We start from the raw sequence: 23,019 nt of genomic DNA, 5'->3' as shown, positions 1-23,019 counted from the left end.
GGGGTTTCATTTTCACCATGGTTATTTAATTATTCACTTTCTGCTGTTTCAGCATGTGCTCACACACAGGACTTAGACACTAATCTCACAGCACCCCACACTAAGGGGAACATTTCGCTATGATTTTTCAAAGATAGCCTTCAGGGCCATCATACTTCAGCCATGTAAGTCGTTAAGCTGTTGTCATTGGGGGTAGTCCACTGGGCCAATGGCTGCTATATCTAACTTGTCAATTCAGCAAGTCATCTTAATCTATTTATTTCTTGCTTACCTGTTCATGGGGCTCATTCAACGTACATTGCAGTGGAAATATTCTAAACGGGTTGACATCTCTCCATCCCTGTCTGTGCTGGATTGCCGTAAGCAGCTCATCTGACAGAAGGATTTCCCTCAGGCTCAGGTTGGTGAGGCCTGGCTGGTAGCGCAGGATGCCTTCAAGTCCAAACGGGAGATATGACACTTGGGATAGAAGCGCGCCTGAGAATAATCCAGGGCGCAAAGCAGCTCCAGACTCTAAAGGTCGAAGAATCAGGAATCAGAGACAGATCACATTTTGTGTCTACATTTAACCCATCCTAAGCATTTTTAGAACCTCTACCCGCTGAACCACAGCTGCCACTGAGACACTTCTCTATGCCGGAAAAACGTTCGCCTAAAAAGTATTGTTAAAACTAAATTATATCTATTCTTTTGTCCCATATTTACAGGCTTTACAGCATAGAGCCCATGGGTGTATTATGTGACAATAAAAGTCAGGAATTTCAGCCAATATATCATAGACTGCATAAGAAGCAATATATCCATTATTACAGCCGCATACAGCTAGCAAGAAGCCAGTAGGACCGGATATGACCATAGACTAGGTGTCATGCACATTCATTATGCTGAGAAAAATAGTTCTGGATTCAGCGTTTAGTACATTTTACAACTTGTAGGACATAATGATTTAAATGCACAGTATTTGTAATGGAAATATGGCTTACCTAAATAAAATATCCTCCATATATATATCCATGATATACAAACGTCTCTTAATACATTCATAGCTACATGGCCCCAGATTCATCACGTTTTCAGTCAGAAATAGGGAAGGTAAATAATAAGTAGAATACTGTTATTTTATTATCATTCATCATCCAGTTGAGATGAAGGGCTGCTTATAACACACACTCATTTAGATTTATAACTGCAAACATTATGGATATATTATTGGTTTACCAACATTTATAGCTGCATTTTACAGAAAGGATAAACGCCTGTCAAAGGGATTTCTCAACCCAGCAACCCTGAATATGTTATTTGTAATGGCTCATAATTAACATATAAAACACTTGCAGCTTAATTTGAAGTATGACAGGAAATGTGTGAAATGATTGATAACTATATGTCAAAGACAGGCCATCCTTCACTTGCAATAGGGAGAAAGAGTATTGAATTTCATATTTAAAAAAACGGACTTACTTACTGTTCACATGCCTTTATTTGTAATAACATATCATTCAAAATATCACATAAATTAAACATGAACTCAAAATGAAACAAGGTCAACTTAGGTGTAATCAGAGTTGTTTAAGAGCAGAAATAGCTGCTGCACATCATTTTTAGATGAGAAGTATCTTCTGAGCGCATTAACACCGAGAGTGGGCAGTATCGTTTTTTTAAAGCACAAACAACATGTTTGCTGTTGACTCCATTTATTCCGTTGGGTCCGTCACCCCTTCAAACAGTAGACACTTTGCCTGTGCAGAGAGAAAGAAAACAGTCAGAGGCTCTCTGTAGGGTGACATAAGCTGTGGTATGTTTAGTGGAAACTGTGAGCTTGTGTGCCCTTATTTGTGCCTGTGTGTGTTTACAAGTTTCTGTGCCAACCTCATGCCAATGCAGTGTGTCAGGGGGCAGCCCCAGATGACAGTGAGGGCAGGTGTGTGTCTGATCAGGCACGTCCTGGTTCCTTTGCCCCCAGCAGGGCCCCTCACTGCCCCACAGGGGGCGACATGTGGAGTGGGAGGAACAAGCCACGCCAAAGTGAGGTCGAGGGTCTGTCTGGTAGCTCACTCTCTGGCCACTAGAGGGCGTCGGTGACAAAGGACCCGAGTCTTCCTGCAACGCAGCACAAATAGGATTCCACAACATATTTGTCAGCTCAGTTTTATGATGTGAATTTGAGTCTTCAACAGCAATGAGCCAGAGCATTGTGATGACGAATCTTGGAGCTGCTCCACAGACACTGCATGAATGAACAATGCTCGTTTTACTGGGATTCATACTCATAACAATATGAAACATTGGATATATTAAGCAGTTCTACCAACCCACAGATTCATTATAACGCAGTCTCAATGGACCAACTCTAGAAAGTGTTTCTCTATGTCATCATGAATTTGAGTCATGATACTCTGCTTCATAAAGAGTCAGGTTTCTCTTCTTGGAGTTATTGACTTCTTTAAATTATTAAACAGCTGAATAAATAGTTGACTTTAGTCGTGCATCAAAAGCCATAACTTCATGTGTCTTACTCATGGACAAATAACCTTTGATAGATTCATGTGTAAAGTTGTGCGTACCATTTCAGCAACATATTGTATAGCATGTCTAAGTTATGAATAATTTACTCCAGACACACTTTATGTTATGAACTTTGTTCATTTTACTGTCAGTTTTATTTTTCTCACTGGTCCTTTGTGTTTTAGTACATATTGTACTTTTAAAGCAATTTAACTGCAGCCATCAAACATCCTACAAAACTATGTAAACGATAGTGATAATCCTATTTCCTTTGTTGCTATAAATAAATATGAATGGATGTTTTAGTTGTATTACCACACAAACAGTATTTCCTCTGATCTCAACAGGTCACAGAAAAAAATATTTATTTCCTGAAAGAAGGTATGGCTTCCCTGTCAGATCAGGCTGCTTTTTATTATCTCCACTCAGAGAATCATGCAATCCGTCTGGTGTGTGCGTCCGTGAATGAGTCTGTGAGTGAATAAGTGTGCACCCCTGTGTCTTCCACAGCTAATTTTGCATTCTGCTGCAGCAAACTGCTTTATACCTTGAGTGTCCAGTTATGGCTGCATGTACAAGGACCTCTCATGGCTGCGGTGACTCATACTTTCTCAAACACCTTTTTTTCGCCTGTTTTATGCTGCTATTGACTGTCTGCTGACTCCTCACTCACTACTCTTAGGGGGCCGCGAGTGATAACACAGCTCAATGCATCTCCGACCCCCCATCCACTACTCTGTGCCCACAGTGGGTGGATAACAGTTTGCAGTGTGTTTGGTAAACAGACATTCGAACTACCAGTACTCACATTACTGTGCATCTGTCAGCTGCTGCTCTGCGGTTCACTATTATTGTTTTCGATGGTGTGTTTGTCGAAGGGGAAAAGCAGTACACATACTGCTGTACTTCGCCGCAACTTAATTTAGTTTTTGGCAAGATTGTTTAAAGTTTTGGACTATTATACGGCAACTTCGAGCCGATTGCTTGCATGCATCGATATTTTGCACATACCTGTTTGTGGTAGCAAAATAAAGTAAATGACACAGTTATTCAAACAGCCTTTTCCACTCCTCAATGTATCTGGTCAGCACTGCAGTGAGGGGAGCGACGAGCTCTCAGTGAAATAATGTGTTGAGTCAGAAATGTTGAAACCTGTTCAGGAGTTTCCGGACGATACTCTGAGTCGAGAGACCTCAGGCAATACCAGCAGGGTTCAGAAGGGCGATCTGTGAGAACACAAAGACAAGAGTACTACACCACTGCCTTCTTAACCTCACATGGGCATGTGCTGGTCTCAGACACAATATACTGTGTGAGACTTACTTTGCGTGTTGGAGGGATGAGGTGACACTGAAGGCGGGGTCAACGCTTCCTCTGTTGGCATGGGGGACAATGGGAGGCAGTCGGCTACATCCTGTGTGTTTGTGGCTATCGGTGTCTCCTGTGGTAAGGTCTCTTCATCACAGATACATAGATCCTCCCCGACCTTCATCAATCACACCGACCAAAGGCACAACAATCTTTAATTTAACTAGTTTTAATTACCTCTGTTACTTATTTTCTTTGAGTTAAAGGAACTCTGACGATGATGGTGTAAAATGTACAGTATATATCATGAACGCTGGTGTAGTGTGAATTCTTCCTGTCAACTCTGACCTGACTTGGCTCGACCTCTCCGTTACAGGCTCCAATCTCGGCCTGGTCGTCCTCCTCTGGTTCCTGCAGGTTTCGGTGCTCGTCGCTCTCCTCAGTGCAGCTCTGAGTCAGTGTGTAAGCCTGGGTGGCAGTCGTCCCACTGAGGTTTGAGAGAGAAAGCAGCAGAATTAAAAAAAAACATGTCCTCCTAACTGCCTGACCAGAAGGTTATCAGCCAATCAATCTGCAGCTGATTACACTGGCGCAGCTTCTACTGTTACACTCAAGGCGAGCACCTGATTAGGCATAAACATTCACACTCTCCTTGTCTTACCTCTGGGTGCTCTCTCCCTGTTCCTCCCTCTCTCCCTCCATCCCTGCTCATGTGTCTCCCTCCCAGGGTGCCTGATGTGTTATTTCCTCTTAATCCCACCGTTCTTTGACTTTTCTTTCGCTATTCCTCTGGCCCTGTTTGTCCTCTCGTCTGTCTGCCTCTGCCGTCTCCCCTCCCTCTCTGTGTGTGAAACGGAAACTCCAGGCTTTTAATATTTGATGTGTCTGAATAGCTCACAAGCAGGTTTCTGTAAAGAGTAATCACGTGAGGACCCTGATGTCTCTGCGGTGGAGTCTGTTTTGACATAAACAAGCCTGTTAAGACCACACTAAATACAAATTCTTCAAATTCAACACCGAGAAAATGTCTGACAACTCCATGGCATCGCATTACACCTAGAATATACAGATGTTGATACAGAGACTTACAACATCACAGTAAATTATGTTTCTTTTCACACTCAAAATGTCACTTTGAGTTAATCAATGAACATCGGTTTACAGCTGAAAGGATTAGTCGACAAAACAGAAAAAATAACATTATAACTATTTCAAGAATTGATTTGTTTATGTCATTTCTTAAACTATATCTCTAAAAGTGATAGTAACAGACATCTTGGGACTGTTAAATAAAAGAAGAAAAATTAAGACGTCAACATGGCCTTCAGTAACATTTTCACGAGACATTTTATTGACCAAACAATGAATCGATTGAGCAAAGAATTGTCAGATTGCGATAATGAAAATGATCCATAGTGGTAGCTCCAGACTGCTTTGTTGAAAAACATTAAAACTTAGAGTACAGTCTACTTTATACTTCTACTCCAAAACCTTTCAGTAGGAAATATTAGAATACTTCTTACATGACCTCATGTATATACGAGCCATAGCTACTTTACAGATTAAGTTTTAGAAAACACAGAATTATGAAATATGACGTATTGTTGTGAAGTCCCCTATAAAGTAGTTAGAACTACATTGAAATGGTTCTTGTCATTTGAAATGGGCCATTCTGATGCCAAATGTCTACTTTCACTTTTTATAGGTCTAAAGGAGTATTTCTACATTGTCTTGTTCGTAGGGCTACTTATTACATTACCTCGCTATCTAGCTAGGTGGGACAGCTAGGAGTTAGACAGCCACACAGATATAGATACAAAATAACTACAAAAATAAAAACATGTCAATTTATCTTTACCAATTGCAGCGCAGCATGTGTCATTCTGTAGGCTAACATTGTGTTCATCCAGGACTGCCATCTTGTGCACACAGCAGCAACATGACAGTAAGTGACACATTCCTCCAGCAGATGGAGGAAGAGCATTTGCTTTGTGGCTCATAAACCATCGGCGGACAAACGAGACACAAAACCACAACACTACCCCAGGAAATTTCTGTCTTTCCCTCTTTCCCTCTCTCTTTTGTCCATTTTGTCCACCAGTTATTTAATTGTGTCTCCCCTACAGTCCAGGAGCATCTCTTGCATGAACACCTCTCTATTTCATTCTACATTGACATGAGTTTCCAATATACAAACTCCACATAATCCCGTAAGAGATGATAGGCAGCACACATGAATGAATGCCATTTTCAACCATAATTATCAACTACATTTTGTGACTTGGGTTTTAATGTCAGGGGCGTTTTAAAGAGCTGTGGCATGTGTGTGTGTGCATGTGCTGTGTGCGTTCGTGGCACTGGCGTGTCTGTCTGTCATGTCCTCCTGTAAATGCACGGCAGGTAAGGAGTAATTTGAGTGCTTTTCCTGTATATGTGTGTGTTTTGTGGGAGGAGGGAGACAGGAACATAAGTGGCGATGACTCACCAGTCTTTTGTGACAGTGGTGCAGAGAGAGTGCTTTTCACCCATTTCTCTCCCTTGGGGCTTGCATACAAAGCAAGAAATGGAGAGAGGATACAGAAGAAAAGGAGAGGAAGATTGGGTGTTAGGGAGCATTAAGGAGGAGTGGGGGGCATGGATAATTGAAGGAAAAAGGGGAGACGATGGGAATGAGGATAGAGAGCGGCGTAAAGGATGGGGAAGACGAGATCAAAGGAAAGAGCAAAATGACATGGGTTGCAGGGATCATAAACAAAGGATGCGTATTCAAGGGAGAGGCCTTTTTGCAGCTCTGCATCTGTTGCCCTAATGGCTGGTGAAAGCCTGGTTGATGAAGCATATTATGAAGCAAAGATTACGTCCAACAATGGTAGTTTAATAATGAACAACAACAAATTTAGCAAACATGGAGAAGAGCGGGACACGATGACAAGGTTCAGATTTCATTTGAGGAATGGGAAAGTTCTTCACTGTCTGAGTAGCTTTCATGTCTAAAGAAGATATTTGACAATCATCTATTCATGTTTCAGCAACGTTGCTCAACCACTCAGTTTAATATACAGAATGCATGAATGTGTGACATTCTCTGAGGTGTTTCTTGTTTTATTACATTTCAAGTCATTTTGGCAGACTTAATTTGAGTTCATTGGCAATCACAACAAAACGCTTGTGATCACATTTTTCAATGTACATATTTTCAGTAATTACTGATGAAAAAAAGTCTATTTATATTGGACTAAAGTTTCACTTGGTCAGAAACGGCCTCCTGGCATGCCTTGATGGTCTTAAAAACACTGGCACAAAGCTGGGTCAAGTTCCAGGTTAGATTCCAATTAGCAGCATTTCTCAGTTACAATGGAAGGGTGGAAATCAACACTTTGACGCGTGTTTTTCAAAGCAATGTGAGGCAACAGAGCTCCGACGAGGCCAAACAGGAATGTTTTAGACTGAAGCAGTCCAAAACTTTGCAGAATCAGGTCAAATCACATCAACATATGGCAAACACAGGCAAATTGATGGAAAAAAAAGGCACAGTGATGTTAAAACCAACCAAGAAATGTATGATGGCAAGTACAGTGTTATAGTTTTTGTTTTAATATAATCTCAGTTTCACCTGAATCATCTCAAAATATCTTTCTTTTGAGAAATTCGTGGCCAGAATAGCTTAATTATGACACACAACCCAAAAGAGTCGACACCACGTGCAGAGAGAATAAGAAAAGATGAAGGAGGGGGTTTAAGCCATGTCACACTTTCAGTATGTAAATGTTCTGTATTACTGTGTAAACTAACTAGACTTTATATGCACACTGGCGTTTAGAGTTATAGGTTGAGCCAAAGTCCCACTGCTTTCGAAATTCATTACCATTATTTAATCCGATTTCGGAGGTCTTATAGCTGTATTAATTCAATATTCACACTACTAATGGCGGACATGTTTTCTTGTGGTTCTGCATCTGTAAATGCATGGGCTTCTTGGGGCCATTACTGATGAATTGCTTTGCTGTCAGACTCTTTTGTGCCAGGAGCTGGATGTATACCAAATCTTGTGCCTGTGAGAGTTGGAGGCTTTTGAAAAATTCAAATTCCAATTTAATTATAGCGCACCCACCAGGCAACTATAATTGATTACCATGAGGACGTGATGTGATCTAAGGCTTGACACACAATTATCTCATCGTGCTGGAATTTTTTTTAAATGTCAGTTGTGTTGTATGTCGCAATATGAATGTGGAAATGTAAATCATCTCAACAATGCTGTTGTTGTGCACAGCTTGGCAGAAAGGTGTGACAGAAGACTTTTCATAATCAACAGGGTGTGAACATCCAGGACCACATGTAAGAGCGGATCTGCTCAGCCAGATCTTCAGGGAGCCTTTACAACTGAATTCACTCAGACATCACATTATGTATCAAACAGACTTTATTCAGACCGTTATTGTAATGCAAGCTAATGGGTGTGTTATATTTCTCCCTGTTTTTCTATGTTTCATAAATCAATAATATTCATGTCTAGTGTTTCCTGTTTTATTTTGTTACTCACCTCTCCTCTTGTTTCAGATCACTCCCCTTGCTGCCTTGTAACAGCTGCCAGTTTTGATTGTCTGCCCGGCCCTGATTAGTTTCACCTGTCCCTCGTTTAGTGCTCCTGCTCACCTGTTGTAACTTCCCTAATCAGTCATTCACTAATTACACTAGCCCAATTCCCTTGTTCTTTGTTAAGTGTTCCTAGGGTGGAGTTTTCCCAGTGAGTTGTTTACCTGTTTGTTTTTCCTTGTACGGTCTTTGGATCTTCCTGTTGCGTACCTGCCGGACCTGCTTCATTTGGACTCTGTAAGCCCCTTCTTGTATCATTAAAATCATTCTGCTGCCTCCTCTACTGTCTGCATTTGGGTCCAATTCCTGTTTTCTATATTGGGCCTTCCAACCATGACAGGGTGCCAGTCGTTAAAAGTCCTACATGTAGCACATTATCATCACTGCAATTGTCAACCCTTTAAATTTTGAGTGTAAAACAACTGCGAACATATGCAACAATCATGGAGAAGATTAGCAGCCTTTATCGGGTTCATTTTAAGTTAACGGTATTGAAATAACTAACGACCGGCCTTACAACAAAGAACAGCTTTACACAAGTTTAATGTTTAATTTAATGATGTTTTATACTGTGTTTAAAAATGCCCAAATAAAAAAGAGCTCATTTTTACTCTGAAGTCTACTGTTATCATGTAGTGACTCAAAAGTCCCACACTCAGTCACGACTGCTCAATCCCAAAGACTCTCATTGGTGTCTGGTTGCTAGATGACAGAAATCATCTAGGACAGCAGAGACGCGGTGGGGTTGATCCCTGTTGCTATGGAAGACATCGTGCTTCTGAATCAATTTACTCGCCACTACTCCCTACCGATGTCCACAGTGATTGGTTGACAGGTGACCTTTCGGCGTCAGTGAATGTGAAATGAAATATTGGTCAATACAAAGGTGCGTAAAAATGAGTTTGATTTGATTCAAAGAATTACAAATTATATGGATCTGAAGTATAGTGGAGTTGTGCAAACTGTCATCTCTGGTGTTATTGGGTTGTTTTTGATTTATTGGTGAGCTCTATTTGAATGAACTCACTTCATTACTATTTTTCTAAATCACTGACGTAATTAACACGTTAAATACAGCAGTTCCTAGAGACGTGGTGAAGTCCTCTTAAGACCTGGGACCAAGCTTTTGGATCTTGTTGTGTGACGACACTTCTGAACGAGAGCAGAGGTGTCTGCAGACTACCTGTTTTGGTTCACCCTCACCTGAAGTTCGCAGACGACACAACGGTCATCGGCCTCATCAGGGACGGTGATGAGTCGGCGTACACAGGGGAGGTTGAACAGCTGGTCCTCTGGTGTGGTCAGAACAACCTAGCTGAACAAGCTCAAAACGATGGAGATGACAATGGACAGGAAAGATCACTGCAGACCCTTCACGCCCTGGACACAAGCTGTTCCAACTCCTCCCCTCTGGTAGGCGCTACAGAGCACTGTACGCCAAAACCACCAGACACAGGAACAGCTTCTTTCCACTGGCCCCTCTGATGAACAATTATTCAGTTATACTGCACTATTACCTCCATTTGCACTATCAGCTCAGATCCATTGTTGTATAGATTTATGTTCATATAAATATATATCTACTTTTGGATATATTTTTATATTGTACATAGTCGTTACATGTTATGCTTACCTCTACTTTGTTGTCCTTGTTTTATTTATAATTTCTGTGTATGTACGTTGAGAGCAATGTAAAAACTGGAGTCAAATTCCATGTATGCGTTCGCATACATGGCCAATAAAGCTGATTCTGATTTCACAGCTTTATGCTGTGTTCACACCGGTCGCGTTGATTTTTTGACGCACTGCAAAATCGCGTCCAACGTGGCGCCGGTCGTGTTCACACCAAACGCCGCAAAATCGCGTAGCGCCGGAGAGGGGGCGTGGTTTATCGACTGGAAGCCGTTCACCTGGCCGCCATTTCTTTCCGCTTTCAACCGTGAAAGGAATAAGGATAATTGCTGCTTTGTACGTGTTGTGGAAGTCCCTCAAACGTCGGAATGCCAAACGCAGTCATGTCTTGTTCATAATATTGTTCAGAGGAGCTCCGTGGATTTCATCGAGCTGTATTCACTGTGTCTAGCAAGCCACCGGTCGCTGTTTACTACAGCTGTAGGAACACAACATAAACTGATTTGGCTGTGATTCAACGGAAAATAAAACGACAAAAAGGGACTCCGAAATAACTACGGAATGATACCGATTTGTAGGCTACTTGTCTTCTCAATGGAGCTCTGATGGATCGGTGCTAGGCTATGCTAAGATCGTAGCAGCTCCACCAGCACTCAATAACGTCACGTAGACGTAAATACGGCAGCGTCTATTCAATGTTTGTACCGTATGGTTTACACACACACATGCATACACATAGTTTGGTCCGGTCTCTGTTGATATGAGGTATCGTAGAGCTCTGGGTGAACACAGACGGCTACAGGATTTATTTCCTGATTCAACAATGGCAGGAAGCCAGTGATGACAGGGGGAGCAACTCAACGCTGATAGGCTATCGCGCCACAGCGTCACGCGATTATTTCGCAGAAGTTGAAAAATTTCAACTCGCGCGTTAGCGATTTTGCGGCGTCCAACGCAAAAACGCGTCCAACGCGCCGCGCCATCGCAAAATCCCGGCGCGCCAGTCTCATCGCGTCTGTGCATAGACTTTGTATGGAATCTCGACGCGCGTCAAAAAATCAACGCGACCGGTGTGAACGCAGCATTAGAGTCAGATATTTCCCTCAGTAGTTTGGTGGAAACCAAATCTGAGATGATATTGGGCCTGGGGTGGCTTTTTTAGTCATTTTATTTTGATGAGAGTGACGCATTTTGCACACCGTTTTTGCTTTGCTGAGCACCTCGTATTTGTTTTCGCTCTATGCGCCTGTTGTTTTTGCAGGAACGCCCTGAACACCATGAGTTGAAGGAAATGTACTCGTGTTTTTTCTCATTGTAGTGACTTTCGCTAAACGCCTGAAGCTATATATGACTTCACCAACCGTAGTTCTGCATGATATAAACACAAAACAGCAGGCCTAGACACATTAGTGTGGTAGCCTAGAGATTTTGGGCAAGTTGTGTTAATCCTTTTTTTTTTCATTTTCAAACAAAGAGTCAAAAAGACTCAACTGACTCAAGACATCACTTGAGGCAATGTATCAGACTTAGCATTCCTTTGTAGCCACAGTGGGCTTATGTACAACTTTCTTTTTCACATGCAGGTAATCGCCCCAAGACCTGTGAACCGTGGCTTTGCCCTTTTACAGAATTAACGGGAAAATCGAGATATTGAAAAATTATGAATTATAAGAGAATTGTCCGCTGAAACTAGCTACATACACAAGAGTGGTGTCGATATTCTCCAACTCTGCAAATGTCGACAATGGCAAACCCATCCTTTGCGTTTCCATACCAACAACACCGCAGCATATGTTGCGTTGCTGAACATAATGATACAGACAGGGCCACTTATGTAGCTGCCAGCGGCTCCCATAGTTCTGTTGATGAGGCTGGCATTGCCGTTTTTAGAGCTCAAACATCCTTAATAATGAAATCACTGTAGCCACAACAAATCAACTTCATTTCATTCTGACAGTCAGAATATCCAGATAACATATCTACAGAAGGTACAAGCGGAAATTATAAATCTGCATTCATAACATCGTGTCCAAGAATCACTCAACAAGCCAAGATGCAGCCATCAACTGGTGAGCAAGCTGGCAAGATGACATGCAATTTGACCATATTGACAGCCTGCTAATCACTGTCTGTGTTTGTACACTGACTGCATATGTCAGGTTTGTTTTGATGCCAAACAAGCTGAAACCAGAAGCACTTTTAGGAAATATAGCAGAAGGGCATATTGCCCGTGTGAAGTGAGAGGGAAGAGGAGGTGTGGAAACAAGATATGGTATAAAAAATAAAAAATAACCCATCTACCAAACACCTTTCCAACGGCTGGTTGGCTGGCTGGAGGCAGGAGCGAACACAACTAAATCTTTATCTTGAATGCCAGCAACTAAATTACTATACAGCTCAAAGAGAGAGAGAGAGTGTGTGTGTGTGTGTGTGTGTGTGTGTGTGTGTGTGTGTGTGTGTGTGTGTGTGTGTGTGTGTGTGTGTGTGCGAGAGCGCGCATGCTCCTGCGCAGTAAAGTGTAAAGGTGGATGACTCATCCACCAATCATGTGACTCATCAATCACTGCAGTTACCATTTCTCTCCCTCCTTCTAAATGTTTCCGTTTTCCGGTTATTCCTCCCCCTTTTCACGTCCATTCTTGCTGTTCTTCTCATGTTCATTTTTGACTGTCTTGGAATTTAATAAACTCTCTCTATAGGTTTTCTTGATGTACCTCCATAGTAATGCAACTTATGAGCCGCGCTGTTGCTAAGCTTCAACTGATTGTCTTCCTCTGTTGTGTTTTTGGATTTGTTATTCAAGTATCAGTCTTCTTCTTATATTTGCTGCGATACAAGTACAACATAGCACTCGCCAAAAAGCCATTAAAAAACTGAACTTTAATAAAATAATTGCTTTTATTTTTTGTCATATAGCAAAACTAGTAATCATCATGCTGTTATTTACACATTGCACGGGCATATTTATTTCACACTGTACATCTTACAATGCTAAAGGTGACATCAACAACAACACTCTCCTTTTACAAGACAGATGGCTTCACTGTGGACACAGTGGCCCGCCTCCTTTTTGAGATTTCTTTTTTTTATGTTCACAGTTTATTCAGAGAAAACGACCATCTGGATTTCCCTTTACTGTTTTATTTTTTTCTCTTTTTTTGTTCTTTTTTTTGTTCATTTTTTAAGATGCAAGTAGAAAGACGTGCATTTAACGGTTTGAAGCACAATCCCTGACTCCCCGGCCTGAAACTTTTCAATGAAATTCTTCTGAAAATGAACAAAATGTTTGTAGCCTCTTGGTGGTAATCTGTTTTTAAAAAGCTGCAGAATAGATAGAGTGATTTCAAGTATTCTTTTTTTTTTTTTTGGAAATTAAGGAAAACCAGAGATAATGGATGATGCAAGAAAACTAGCAAAAAGAACAAAAGTGTGAAAAAATAGTGTGAGGATGTGAATTGGAGATGAACAATGAGAAAAGATGAGGAAGATAAAAATGACTCCTAAAAGGTCAAGGAGAACTGTATGGTGATTATGGTGGATCTGCCTTAAATATGGTGGCTGTGCCATAAATAGATCCCAAAATGATTGAAAACCCTTTGACCACCAGGTTGGAAGTGTTAAGTGTTTTAAGTTTGTGCTTTTGGAGTCCACAGGGTTTCTACATTAGGACCGGTTGTGGTGATAATATTATGCAATATGATATTTCCCTTATAGAACCATGCTGCTTGTAAGGCATCTGAATCTTCACTTTGAAAAACTGAAACGTGTGTGTTTGATACCTTTTGCAAATTGCAGCTGCTTAAAGTTGATCCAATCGGGAATAAGACGGGCAACTACACACATCAAATACAACAAAAATATTCTGTCATTGAACATTTGACAATAGCAGTGTTCTTTTTTCTATATTTGTGTATCTAAGAAGTCATTGAACTACTTTAGTTTTGTAATATGACTTACAGAATATAAAACAAAAGATACAAAGTGATTTTGTAAACATGGTTCTCTTAAAATGGGCACAACTGCTTGTGTGTGTGTGTCTAGAAATCTCTGAACAATGCAAGAGCTTCAGAGATTGACCTGAATGGAGGCAGACATACACCATGGTATGTTCTGTTTCAAAATGTAAACTGAGCAAGAGGCTGAATATGGTTACAGGGAGATTAAACTGGGACCCCTTCATCCTCTCCCTGACCGAGAAAATCAACAAACAATACAGTGATTAAAACAACACAAATCGAACATTTTACTTCAGGACCCTTCAATTTCCATCAGGCTCAAAACACATATCTCCCCGACTCTTCCTCCCCCCCCCCACTCTTTTAGCTTTTCACCAGCTACTGAATATCTATCCCGCGTCTTGTCAGTCCGTCTGATCTGACGAATGTCCAAAAAGTCTCTCAATACATTCTGCGTTTCATGTAGATTCTCTCAATAAAGTTTTCCAGTTCCTCCTCACTGTCCAACTGAGGCACTAGCCCGTCTTCCTCATAGTCATCTCCCGGTGTGACTTGTTGATAGTAGTACGGGGGTCGCCTTCCTCTCCTGGGTGCAGTTATTGGTTTGGGCGGAGGTAGGGCTTGGTAGGTCCGTGGGTGAGGAAGGATATAGTTAGAGATATAAGGGGTGAGAGGCAGGCGTGGCGCTGGCTGCTGCCTCCAGCCTTGTCCACGGTTCTTACCCCCAGCCCTGTGCCTGCGCCTTGGGGGCTGGAGGTCAAGTTCCTGGGGGCCGAACGGCTGGTCTCTGGAGGGGGAGGGCTTGCCATAATATTGTGGTTTGGGATATGGGAAATAAACGGGGTAGTATGCTCGATATGGCTTCTGGTAGTATGGATAGGAGGGGAAGGCTAAAAACTGTTTCTGGGGTTTATACCAGTAGTCGAGCTGCTTCTGAGGCTTGTACCAATAGTCCTGCTTATATGACATCACTTTGTCCTTGTGCCATTTCCTGTTGGACTTGTTGTACCTATAAGGGGCTTTCTTGGGGTTTTTTGAGGCGGTGTAGTGGTAGATAGGCAGAGCAGCCAGAGGAGGAGGCACCAGAGGCCTGAAGCGCGGGGCAACAGGGTTGCTGTTGATTGGCAACTGTTGCAGCTCTTTCCTTTTCTTCTTCTTCTCCTCCACGTCACTGATGATCTCAATCACATCGTCAGCAGGCAGGTGAAGCTTGCTGCTGATCTCAATCAGCCTGTCGATCATTTGCTGGTCCACGTCGTCTTCGTCGGGGATGACCTCCTCGGAGCGCTTGTCCTCAGCAGTGTTGCTGGCGGGCCCCATGCTGCTTTTCTGCCGGGGCTTCATGTAGGACTGCTGCTTCCTCCCCATGTACTGCAGCAGCATGTCGGAGGCGATGTCTGCCAGCCTCTGCTCCTCCTCTCTGGCTCGCTCCGCCTCCTCCTGCTGCCGAAGAACCTCCTGTTTCTCTGCGCGAGCTCTCGCCTCTTCTTCCATGTGGGAGAGGCTCTCCTCTTCTTCTTCAACCTCCTCCTCCAGCTCCTCACCTTCATCCTCAAAGTCATCCATGAAGTTGCCCCCATCGACGGGGCGGTTGCGATCCTGGTTCTCCTTCCAGTGCAGCTTTTTTCCAGCTCGTGCGAGCTGAGTGTTGTATGCTTTGTAGCCCTTCAGAGGAGGCAGGATCTCATTATCTTGGAGACCCAAGTCAATGTTTTGGAAGTACCCTCTTATTTTGCGCTGCAGAGATGGATCATCTCCCTGTGAGGCGGAACTTGGCCTGGCTTTCTTTAAGAAACTTTCTAAATAATTTCCCTCCTCTTGCCCCTCTTCTTCCTCTTTCCCTTCCTCCTCGTTTACACTATCACCTCCCACATCCTCCACAGACCACCCTTGATTCTCCTCTGACCTTGTGTTTTTATCTTCCTCATCCCTTTCCGTTATGTCATCACCCTGAGCAGCTGTCAAATGACCTACAATTAGCTGTTCAATAGCCTTATCAGCCCCTCGCCCCTCCTCCTCCTCCTCCTCCTCCCCCCTCTCTCCCTCTGTTTCCCCTGTTCTTCTAATCTCACTACCCGCCACGCCTTCAATGGAGGGCAGTTTCTGACTCTCATCCTCTTTCCAAACTCTGTCTCTGCTCGCCTGGAATACACTCTCCCCCGGGTGGTCCAGGGCCTCCAAAAGCACAGCGAGCACCTGCGCAGGGTCCATCACTCTATCTGATCGTTCATCTTGACCCGGGCCCTGGCGCCGGTCTAGTGAACCGTTGTCAGGGATGGAGAGACTCTGGGGTGAGGGCGAGAGAAAGGGGGCGAGGTTGTCCTCTCTAAGGTCTGTCCGGGTGCGCCCCTCCACCCCTCCCTCACCCCACGCAGGGGCGGCACCAGCCAGATGTGGAGTGACAATGAGCAGGACCAATAGGATGAGGTGGGCTGTGGAAGGGGCGTGATGACAGGTCATGACCATGCAGAACTGGCAGGAGGGAGGTTAAGCACCTGAAGAAGAAGAAGGCAGAGGGAGGACAAAAGACACAGGAGAAATTATTCGTTGTCGTTTATATCTTTGGGTTCAAGATGACATGGAATTTCAAAATGGCAATATGAGCACATATAGAGTATTTAAATAATATACAGCTGATTTATGAAGAGGCCAGTCTAAAATGTACAGAAGATGACGGAGGATACGTCATATTTCACTGACTTAAGGATTAGAGAACACAAATAACAGATTACCAGTCTTTATTTTAACACAATGTATCTTTACACCGTGAAGCCACCATTCGAAAGCAATTACCACTGTGAGCAGTTGTGAAATGAACAAACGTTTGAGAACAAAGCAGCAGCCAAACGCAGTGTAATGAGCCAAGCCAAATCCAACAAAGAAAGTTGCTCGCCTCTCTCTCTCTCTCTCATGTGTATTTTTCTGTATTCTGGATGTTCATGATAGAAAATCTAAATCTAGTTAATGGTATTTCTTATTTGTTCTGTTTTTGCCGTTTACGTGTATATCTGGAAACACAGAGATAAGAGTCTGATCTGACCGTCTTTCGATCTAATTACCCATGTATTTCAAGTGGAAGGTAATCATTTGCATATATAGAAATTGCGCTTCGAACCTACACATGAGCCATTTCTGTGCCTGTAGTCATGGCGTTAACCCAGTCATTATCTCTCCACCGCGCGGATAAACTGATGCATGCTCTCGTATTTTTAGTATTATGTTCGATTTAACCGACTCAATTATTGTAACAGCAAAGAAATGCACGAATCGAATATACAGGGTGAATTTCTCGCATTTAAAAAAAATGTCTCACCTCTTCCCCCAATCCAACCCAACCAGGACGCACGCACTTGCCATTTTAAGCGCAAAACCTCTATTTCATAAGAAAGATGCAGAAAATACAAATTGATCTGAGCTCTGTCTCTGTATTAGCTGTGATTTTGGTATTCCGTGCCTCGACGCGATGTGACCAGGACGCCGGTACAAAGACTGCACGCACGGGGAAGTCATGCGTAAACCTGGTGGCTACGGTTGAGTTATTTAACCACGGTCCCCGAGTGGTCCCTCCAAATTGTAAATGAGCTGGATGGTAAATTTGAGAGGACACAGCCCTTTTTGTACAAGGAACGGGGGAAGCAATCTGTAAGTAACGCGGCTTTGTCCTTGTGTGGTGTGGACATGTTTCTCCTCAGTGGCTGTGGTGGAATGCAGACGAACACAAATTTGGGCAGCACAGCATGTTGCCCAAATTTTAACTACTTCCATTTTCATAAACTGGATCAGAAGGGTGGAAACTAAAAAATCCCAAACCACTTAATAAGGTAGCTGGCCTACAGAAGACGTGATTTCGAATGTAATTTAATTAGAATTTAAAAACGGACGATTTATTGTGGCTTTTAAAACCCCCAAAATTGGCACTTTTTTGTTATATTCACGTTTGAAAAAAATTGACAGATTTTTAGCGGGTCTCGTGAGCAGCAGCTGCACACAGAAATAATATACATAATTCTCCACGCATTGTAGGCTCAACTCCTTAATTATCCCTCACCAAAAAAGAAATACGAAATAACATATTCTATTGTTTTTTGCTGTTACAATTATTATTGTTATACATATTAATACATTCATGTAAAAAAAACTTGGTTTGTACATAAAATGTGCTCATGTCTCAATTTAGTAATCATTATAACAGTAAAAATATATCGTGGAAAATAAAAAAATATTTCTCAATAGTTTTAAAATGTATTTGGTTTGACTTGAAAACAAAATATCGTATATAAACAGTCGCAGCACATATCTACTTTTCAATTAGACAACAGTTGCCCAGTTGTGGCAAACAGATGACTTATTCTAATTAAGTTGAGGTTTCTTCCACACACTTCAAGCCTACAACATTCCTCTCTCCTCCAAATTTTTTTTTTCTTTGCAAAATAAAAGTCTCAATTTAATAACGATTTGATAAATAAAATAAAAAACGTTCTGACCTATCTAATTCCGGCTTGTAAATAACAAAAGGAGATGTCGTTCCACTTACCTGGAGTCCCACTGGGGGGTGGAAAAGTGGTGGAACTCAAGACGCGGTTAAAGCCAAGATTACTTCATGTAGATCACCTGATAGAATTTCAGTTGCCCCCCCCCTCTTTCTTCAGCTTGTGGCCAACATCAAGAAAAAAACCAAATCGGATCTTTATTTAGTTGTGCGGTGAGTTTGTTTGGCAGCAGCCCTCGTGCTAATGTACAATTGTGTGAATGTTTTCAGACCCACTGTCAGCGCAACTTTATTGTATATACCCCTCACTGAACCACGTGACCGCCCCCCCCCCCCCCCCCCCCCCAGCTGCAGGCAGTGCTGACGTCACGTCCATTGATAAGAATGTTGGTGTAGAGATGGCACTGTGAGTCTAGGCTGGCCCCAGCTGATGAATGAACGGAAATGGCATGAATGAAATAGTACTTTTCCCTCAATGAAAAGACAAAATTGTATAGATAGAGCTATTGCGCAGCCATTTTCCTTCTTGCATGTTAAAGGTTAGTGTGTTGCTTCTTCCTCCCTTGTTCCTTCCTTCCTCTGCGCCGGTTTGTCTCGGATTCAGGAGCTGGAGGAGAAAAAATAAATATGAGTGACCTTATTCGCAGGCTATCAATTAGGGTCATTTAGTGACGTGTTCTAAAGAATCAATGACTTGCATCTGCGGCTGCAGACAGAAAAGTGGTGTGCACTCCAGGAGATGATTTCTCCTGCAGCCTCGTTGTTAGGCTTTTGTCTGAGGTGGCCCTGATCCTCTGTGGCTACATGGCTCACGGGCCACGGGGAGTTTTGCTTCTCAATTTCTGCTCAATTTCCAGGGATTGCACAATGTTCCACCCGCTTCTTACATGATTTCTGGCTGCTCTCCATCTGTCAGCAGCACATTGTGCTCTTAACATATCACCATTCTTTTTCACACCACAGAGACACAAGTGAGTAACCATTTGTGTCCTAATCGGTAACCCTTAATGCTTCAGTGACTCACAGTGATTTAATGCATGAATGAATATAGGATGTATCATGAATTGTTGTTGCTCGCCATTCAGAAATGAACTCCCTTTGATTTTTATGTGATTAGTTAGGTACATTTATATTCCCTCAAATGAGTTAGAATCCAGTTGTACATTCAGACCCATGCATTTGATCAGCCTCTTCTAAAAGCAGAAGTTGTATTATTGTAGTCAGACGCAATCATCTCACAGGAGGGGGTGGCACATCAGGTTTTCTTTTTTTGTGTTTGTTGAAGGGAACTGTAGCACAGAAGAAGAGCACTGAAACCAAAAAACAGCAAGTGCCAGTTGACAAATTAAGGGAGACTTGACAGACGTGTTGAAGCATTCGTCAACAGTTTACATCGTAGAAACGTGTGGAAGTTTACATCTCGGTACCAGTTTGATTAAACCAGCTAATTTGGTGATATATGTGTGATCTGTGAATTAAAATGTATTGATCGATGATAAATTAAGCATGCATCACATGAACTCATAGTGACTCAATAATTGTTGACCAACAGGAAGTCATGATGCATCCTGCATTCATTGATGATTCATTTAATCATCATGACTCATGCATTAGTTGCGCTGTACTTTAAGAACCGGATCTATACCCTTATCATGACGTGTTCCCACCAATCAATGCATGTTAATAATTACCTGTATGCTATCTGACTCTAATTCGGATCGTTATCAAATACCAAGGCAAGGAGAAAAATGCAGCAGCTTTGCTGAAAAGTAGCGGTGCGGAATTAAGTCTGCCCAAAGGCTTTAAACCTGACTCCTGCCTGAAACAGGATAAGAATCAAAGGCTCCTTGAAGTAAACAACTCTGGGTTGAAGAGGGATGCTTCGGCTACATGACCCACTCATGTGAGCTCACCTCTGTTATTTTTCCAACTTTATTTCTGCTCAATTCATTACGAAATAAAACACTCCAACTGTCATTCCCAAGGTCTGCTGTAATGGAGCATTTTGTACATTATGGTTCAAGGGCAAATACGTACACAGCTGTAGTATGTCTGATATTCAGCTTTCTTGTTGACATTACTGGAATTCATGTGCAGGATAATGTAGAATAAGTTCATACACAATGCTAAATCCAAGCTCATTTCCATACACTTCATTTAGCAGTGCCAAGTCTCCGCCCTGGCCTTGTGTGCCACTAAATTCAGCTGTCAGTCCTCATACGGGTTTGTTTCTCACTGCGTCACAGCTTTCATTTCTAGGTGTGTGTGTGTCTGTGTGTGTGAGAGTGTGAGTGTGTGTGTGTGCACACGTCATGGATGTGTTTTTTTGTCTGTGTGTGCAGTGTTAATACTTGCACTGTACATTCAGTTAACCACAGACGGGGATTCCATATTATCAGCGTTGTTCTAAGGTTAATTGGATATTAGCTGCAGACGTCACACGAGGCCGACTTTATTCATTCATTATCGTGTGGCCTGATTCAAAATGTCACGCTCTACTGATGTGAATGTTAGATTCCTGATACTTCTTATCTGATCAGAGAAATATAAGGTACAGATGAACAGAAAGATACTGTTTGATGTCAAATTTTAAGCTTTTAAGCTTATCAAAAATAGACATACAGAAGCTTATATGATGCTGCAGCAATTACACAGTCCTGTGTTGCAAGCTCACTCTCTACCTGGGAACTAAAATGGCGCTTTGTTTCTGTTTTGAGGAAGGTTTAGAGTGTGTCTGTGGGTGCAAATATTTGTTTTGTGTTGGCAGGCGAGATCTGCACACATTAGATGAAGTTGTAATTTGATACGATGGCTTGAGGCGCCGCATAACCTCTGTTTGATTCGATTTTGTGCAAGGAACTGTTTGCTGCAGAATGTTTGCAAGGCAGTCATGTCATTGTGCGTGCATGTGTGTGTCTCTTCTGAAATGCTTGATGGCAACAGCAGGCTCGGAGAGGTGAGCATGGAGCCGGAGGGCAGATGCTGATATAACGGCGTGGCATTATCAACTGCCACTCAGCATTATTTGGCCCCTTACCCTCACTCCATGTCCGCACCCCCGCACTGACTCACACTCTGCTGCCTGCTTGGCCACTCACATAGATTAACACTGGTACACCGTGCTTACATTTAATGGAATACACACACTGGAGAACACACACACCTCGCAGTAATAGTTCCATTTCTCCCTCTGTTATGCACTCTGTCTCTCTTTCTCTCTCTCTCTCTCACACATGCACAGAGGCAAACACACTCTCTTATTGTAATGTACATTATAGACAAATGAGGTTGCGGGCATGCTGTCACTTCTGGTTCTCCGTATAGAAACTGCCAAGACAAGAGGCGATGACTGCATATGGACGGGCTTTTGTTCCATTGAATGAACGCTCTCTTTTCCGCTGTTGGTATTGGGCTGAAGGCTGCAGGGTCATCAAGTGGAGCTAAAAATCAACATTAGAGATGGGGAATGATGAATTCCCAGTTTTTTTTGCTGACATTTTGGCCACAATTATGGTAATGCGGGCTTGGGATCTTTCGGCAAGTGTGCTAATGCGGCTCCCTCGCACAGCAAAGGGTCTCTACCTGGATAAAATAGAGCTCATGATTAACAGAAGCTTTTCTGCCCACGCCACTTTGTCAGGGGAGGGAAGGACAAGTAATTGCACCGTAAGGTTCCTACAACACAATGCATAGCTGGGACTTGATGATGTGTGCAGGGCCCTGGCGCCCACACTATAATCTACAGTTTCATCAAGGTTTATTCTTTTTCATACTTGCTTTTCAAAAGTTAGAATTTGTTGCAAGCTACATTCATTCTGTTTGTGTCAGAGAACACAAGACAATGTGTTTTATGGTGTAAAACTGATTTATAACGGAATATGTTTATAACATTATAATAATTCTTATCTTTTATCCCTCAGTCCTAACCGTCAGGGTTCAGGTACAGATGCAGGAGGTTAAAGTTGACTGTTTTTAGCCCAGGTCTGTAGAAAAGGCCATTTTCAACACCAGACCTCAATCACTCTCTCGCTCCCGGGTCTGTGTTCTACATCTGTTCTATTCGGTGAGACTTGTTTGATGCACTGTTACTGTGCTTTTATCAAGTTTAGCAGCTGTGTTTACATCTGGAAAGTGATATTGCAGGACATGGTGACATCAGTGAGATTTAAAAAGAATGAGTAGGCTTAATTCACACAATGATGTTCGCCATTGACATAATACAGATGTTTTTCCACTAATAACATTGATACTGAAATGCTTGTCTTTGTTGTGGCAATAAATCAAAGTGGAGTTACAAATATACCTGAATATTAGAGGGGGAAAATAGAATATGTGACTACAATGAGCTTTGACACCAACGATATATCAGTGTCTCGACTGTGCATTATTACTCGTTACTCTGTTAACCTTTCCAAGGAGGGAACATCAACATGTTTTGTCTTGTTGTACAGTGCTGCTTCTAAAGGATGAATGTGTGCTAATGTATGCAGGGAAAAATACAGTTTGACAGTTTAAACCGGACTAAATGTAAAC

At 42.3% G+C, this 23,019-nt stretch overlaps 1 protein-coding gene across 1 annotated transcript; it reads right to left on the bottom strand.

Annotated features, from left to right (window-relative positions):
- Positions 1–14,438: 14,438 nt before the first annotated feature.
- LOC306788586 (uncharacterized protein) lies at positions 14,439–18,618 on the bottom strand (the record flags this gene model as incomplete). The annotated part of the gene is made up of 2 exons (XM_079284160.1): positions 18,532–18,618; positions 14,439–16,492 (listed from the first exon to the last, which is right to left on the bottom strand). Exon 2 carries the CDS (start codon positions 16,461–16,463, stop codon positions 14,439–14,441), a length of 2,025 nt encoding a protein of 674 aa, XP_079140286.1. The 5' UTR covers positions 16,464–16,492; positions 18,532–18,618.
- Between the last annotated feature and the right edge of the window lie 4,401 nt (positions 18,619–23,019).

This window comes from Melanostigma gelatinosum (genome assembly GCF_949748355.1).
Source record: "Melanostigma gelatinosum genome assembly, chromosome: 14".
NCBI lineage: Eukaryota > Metazoa > Chordata > Actinopteri > Perciformes > Zoarcidae > Melanostigma > Melanostigma gelatinosum.
Note: the sequence above shows the minus strand (reverse complement) of the source record. Positions and strands in the feature narration are given on the sequence as shown.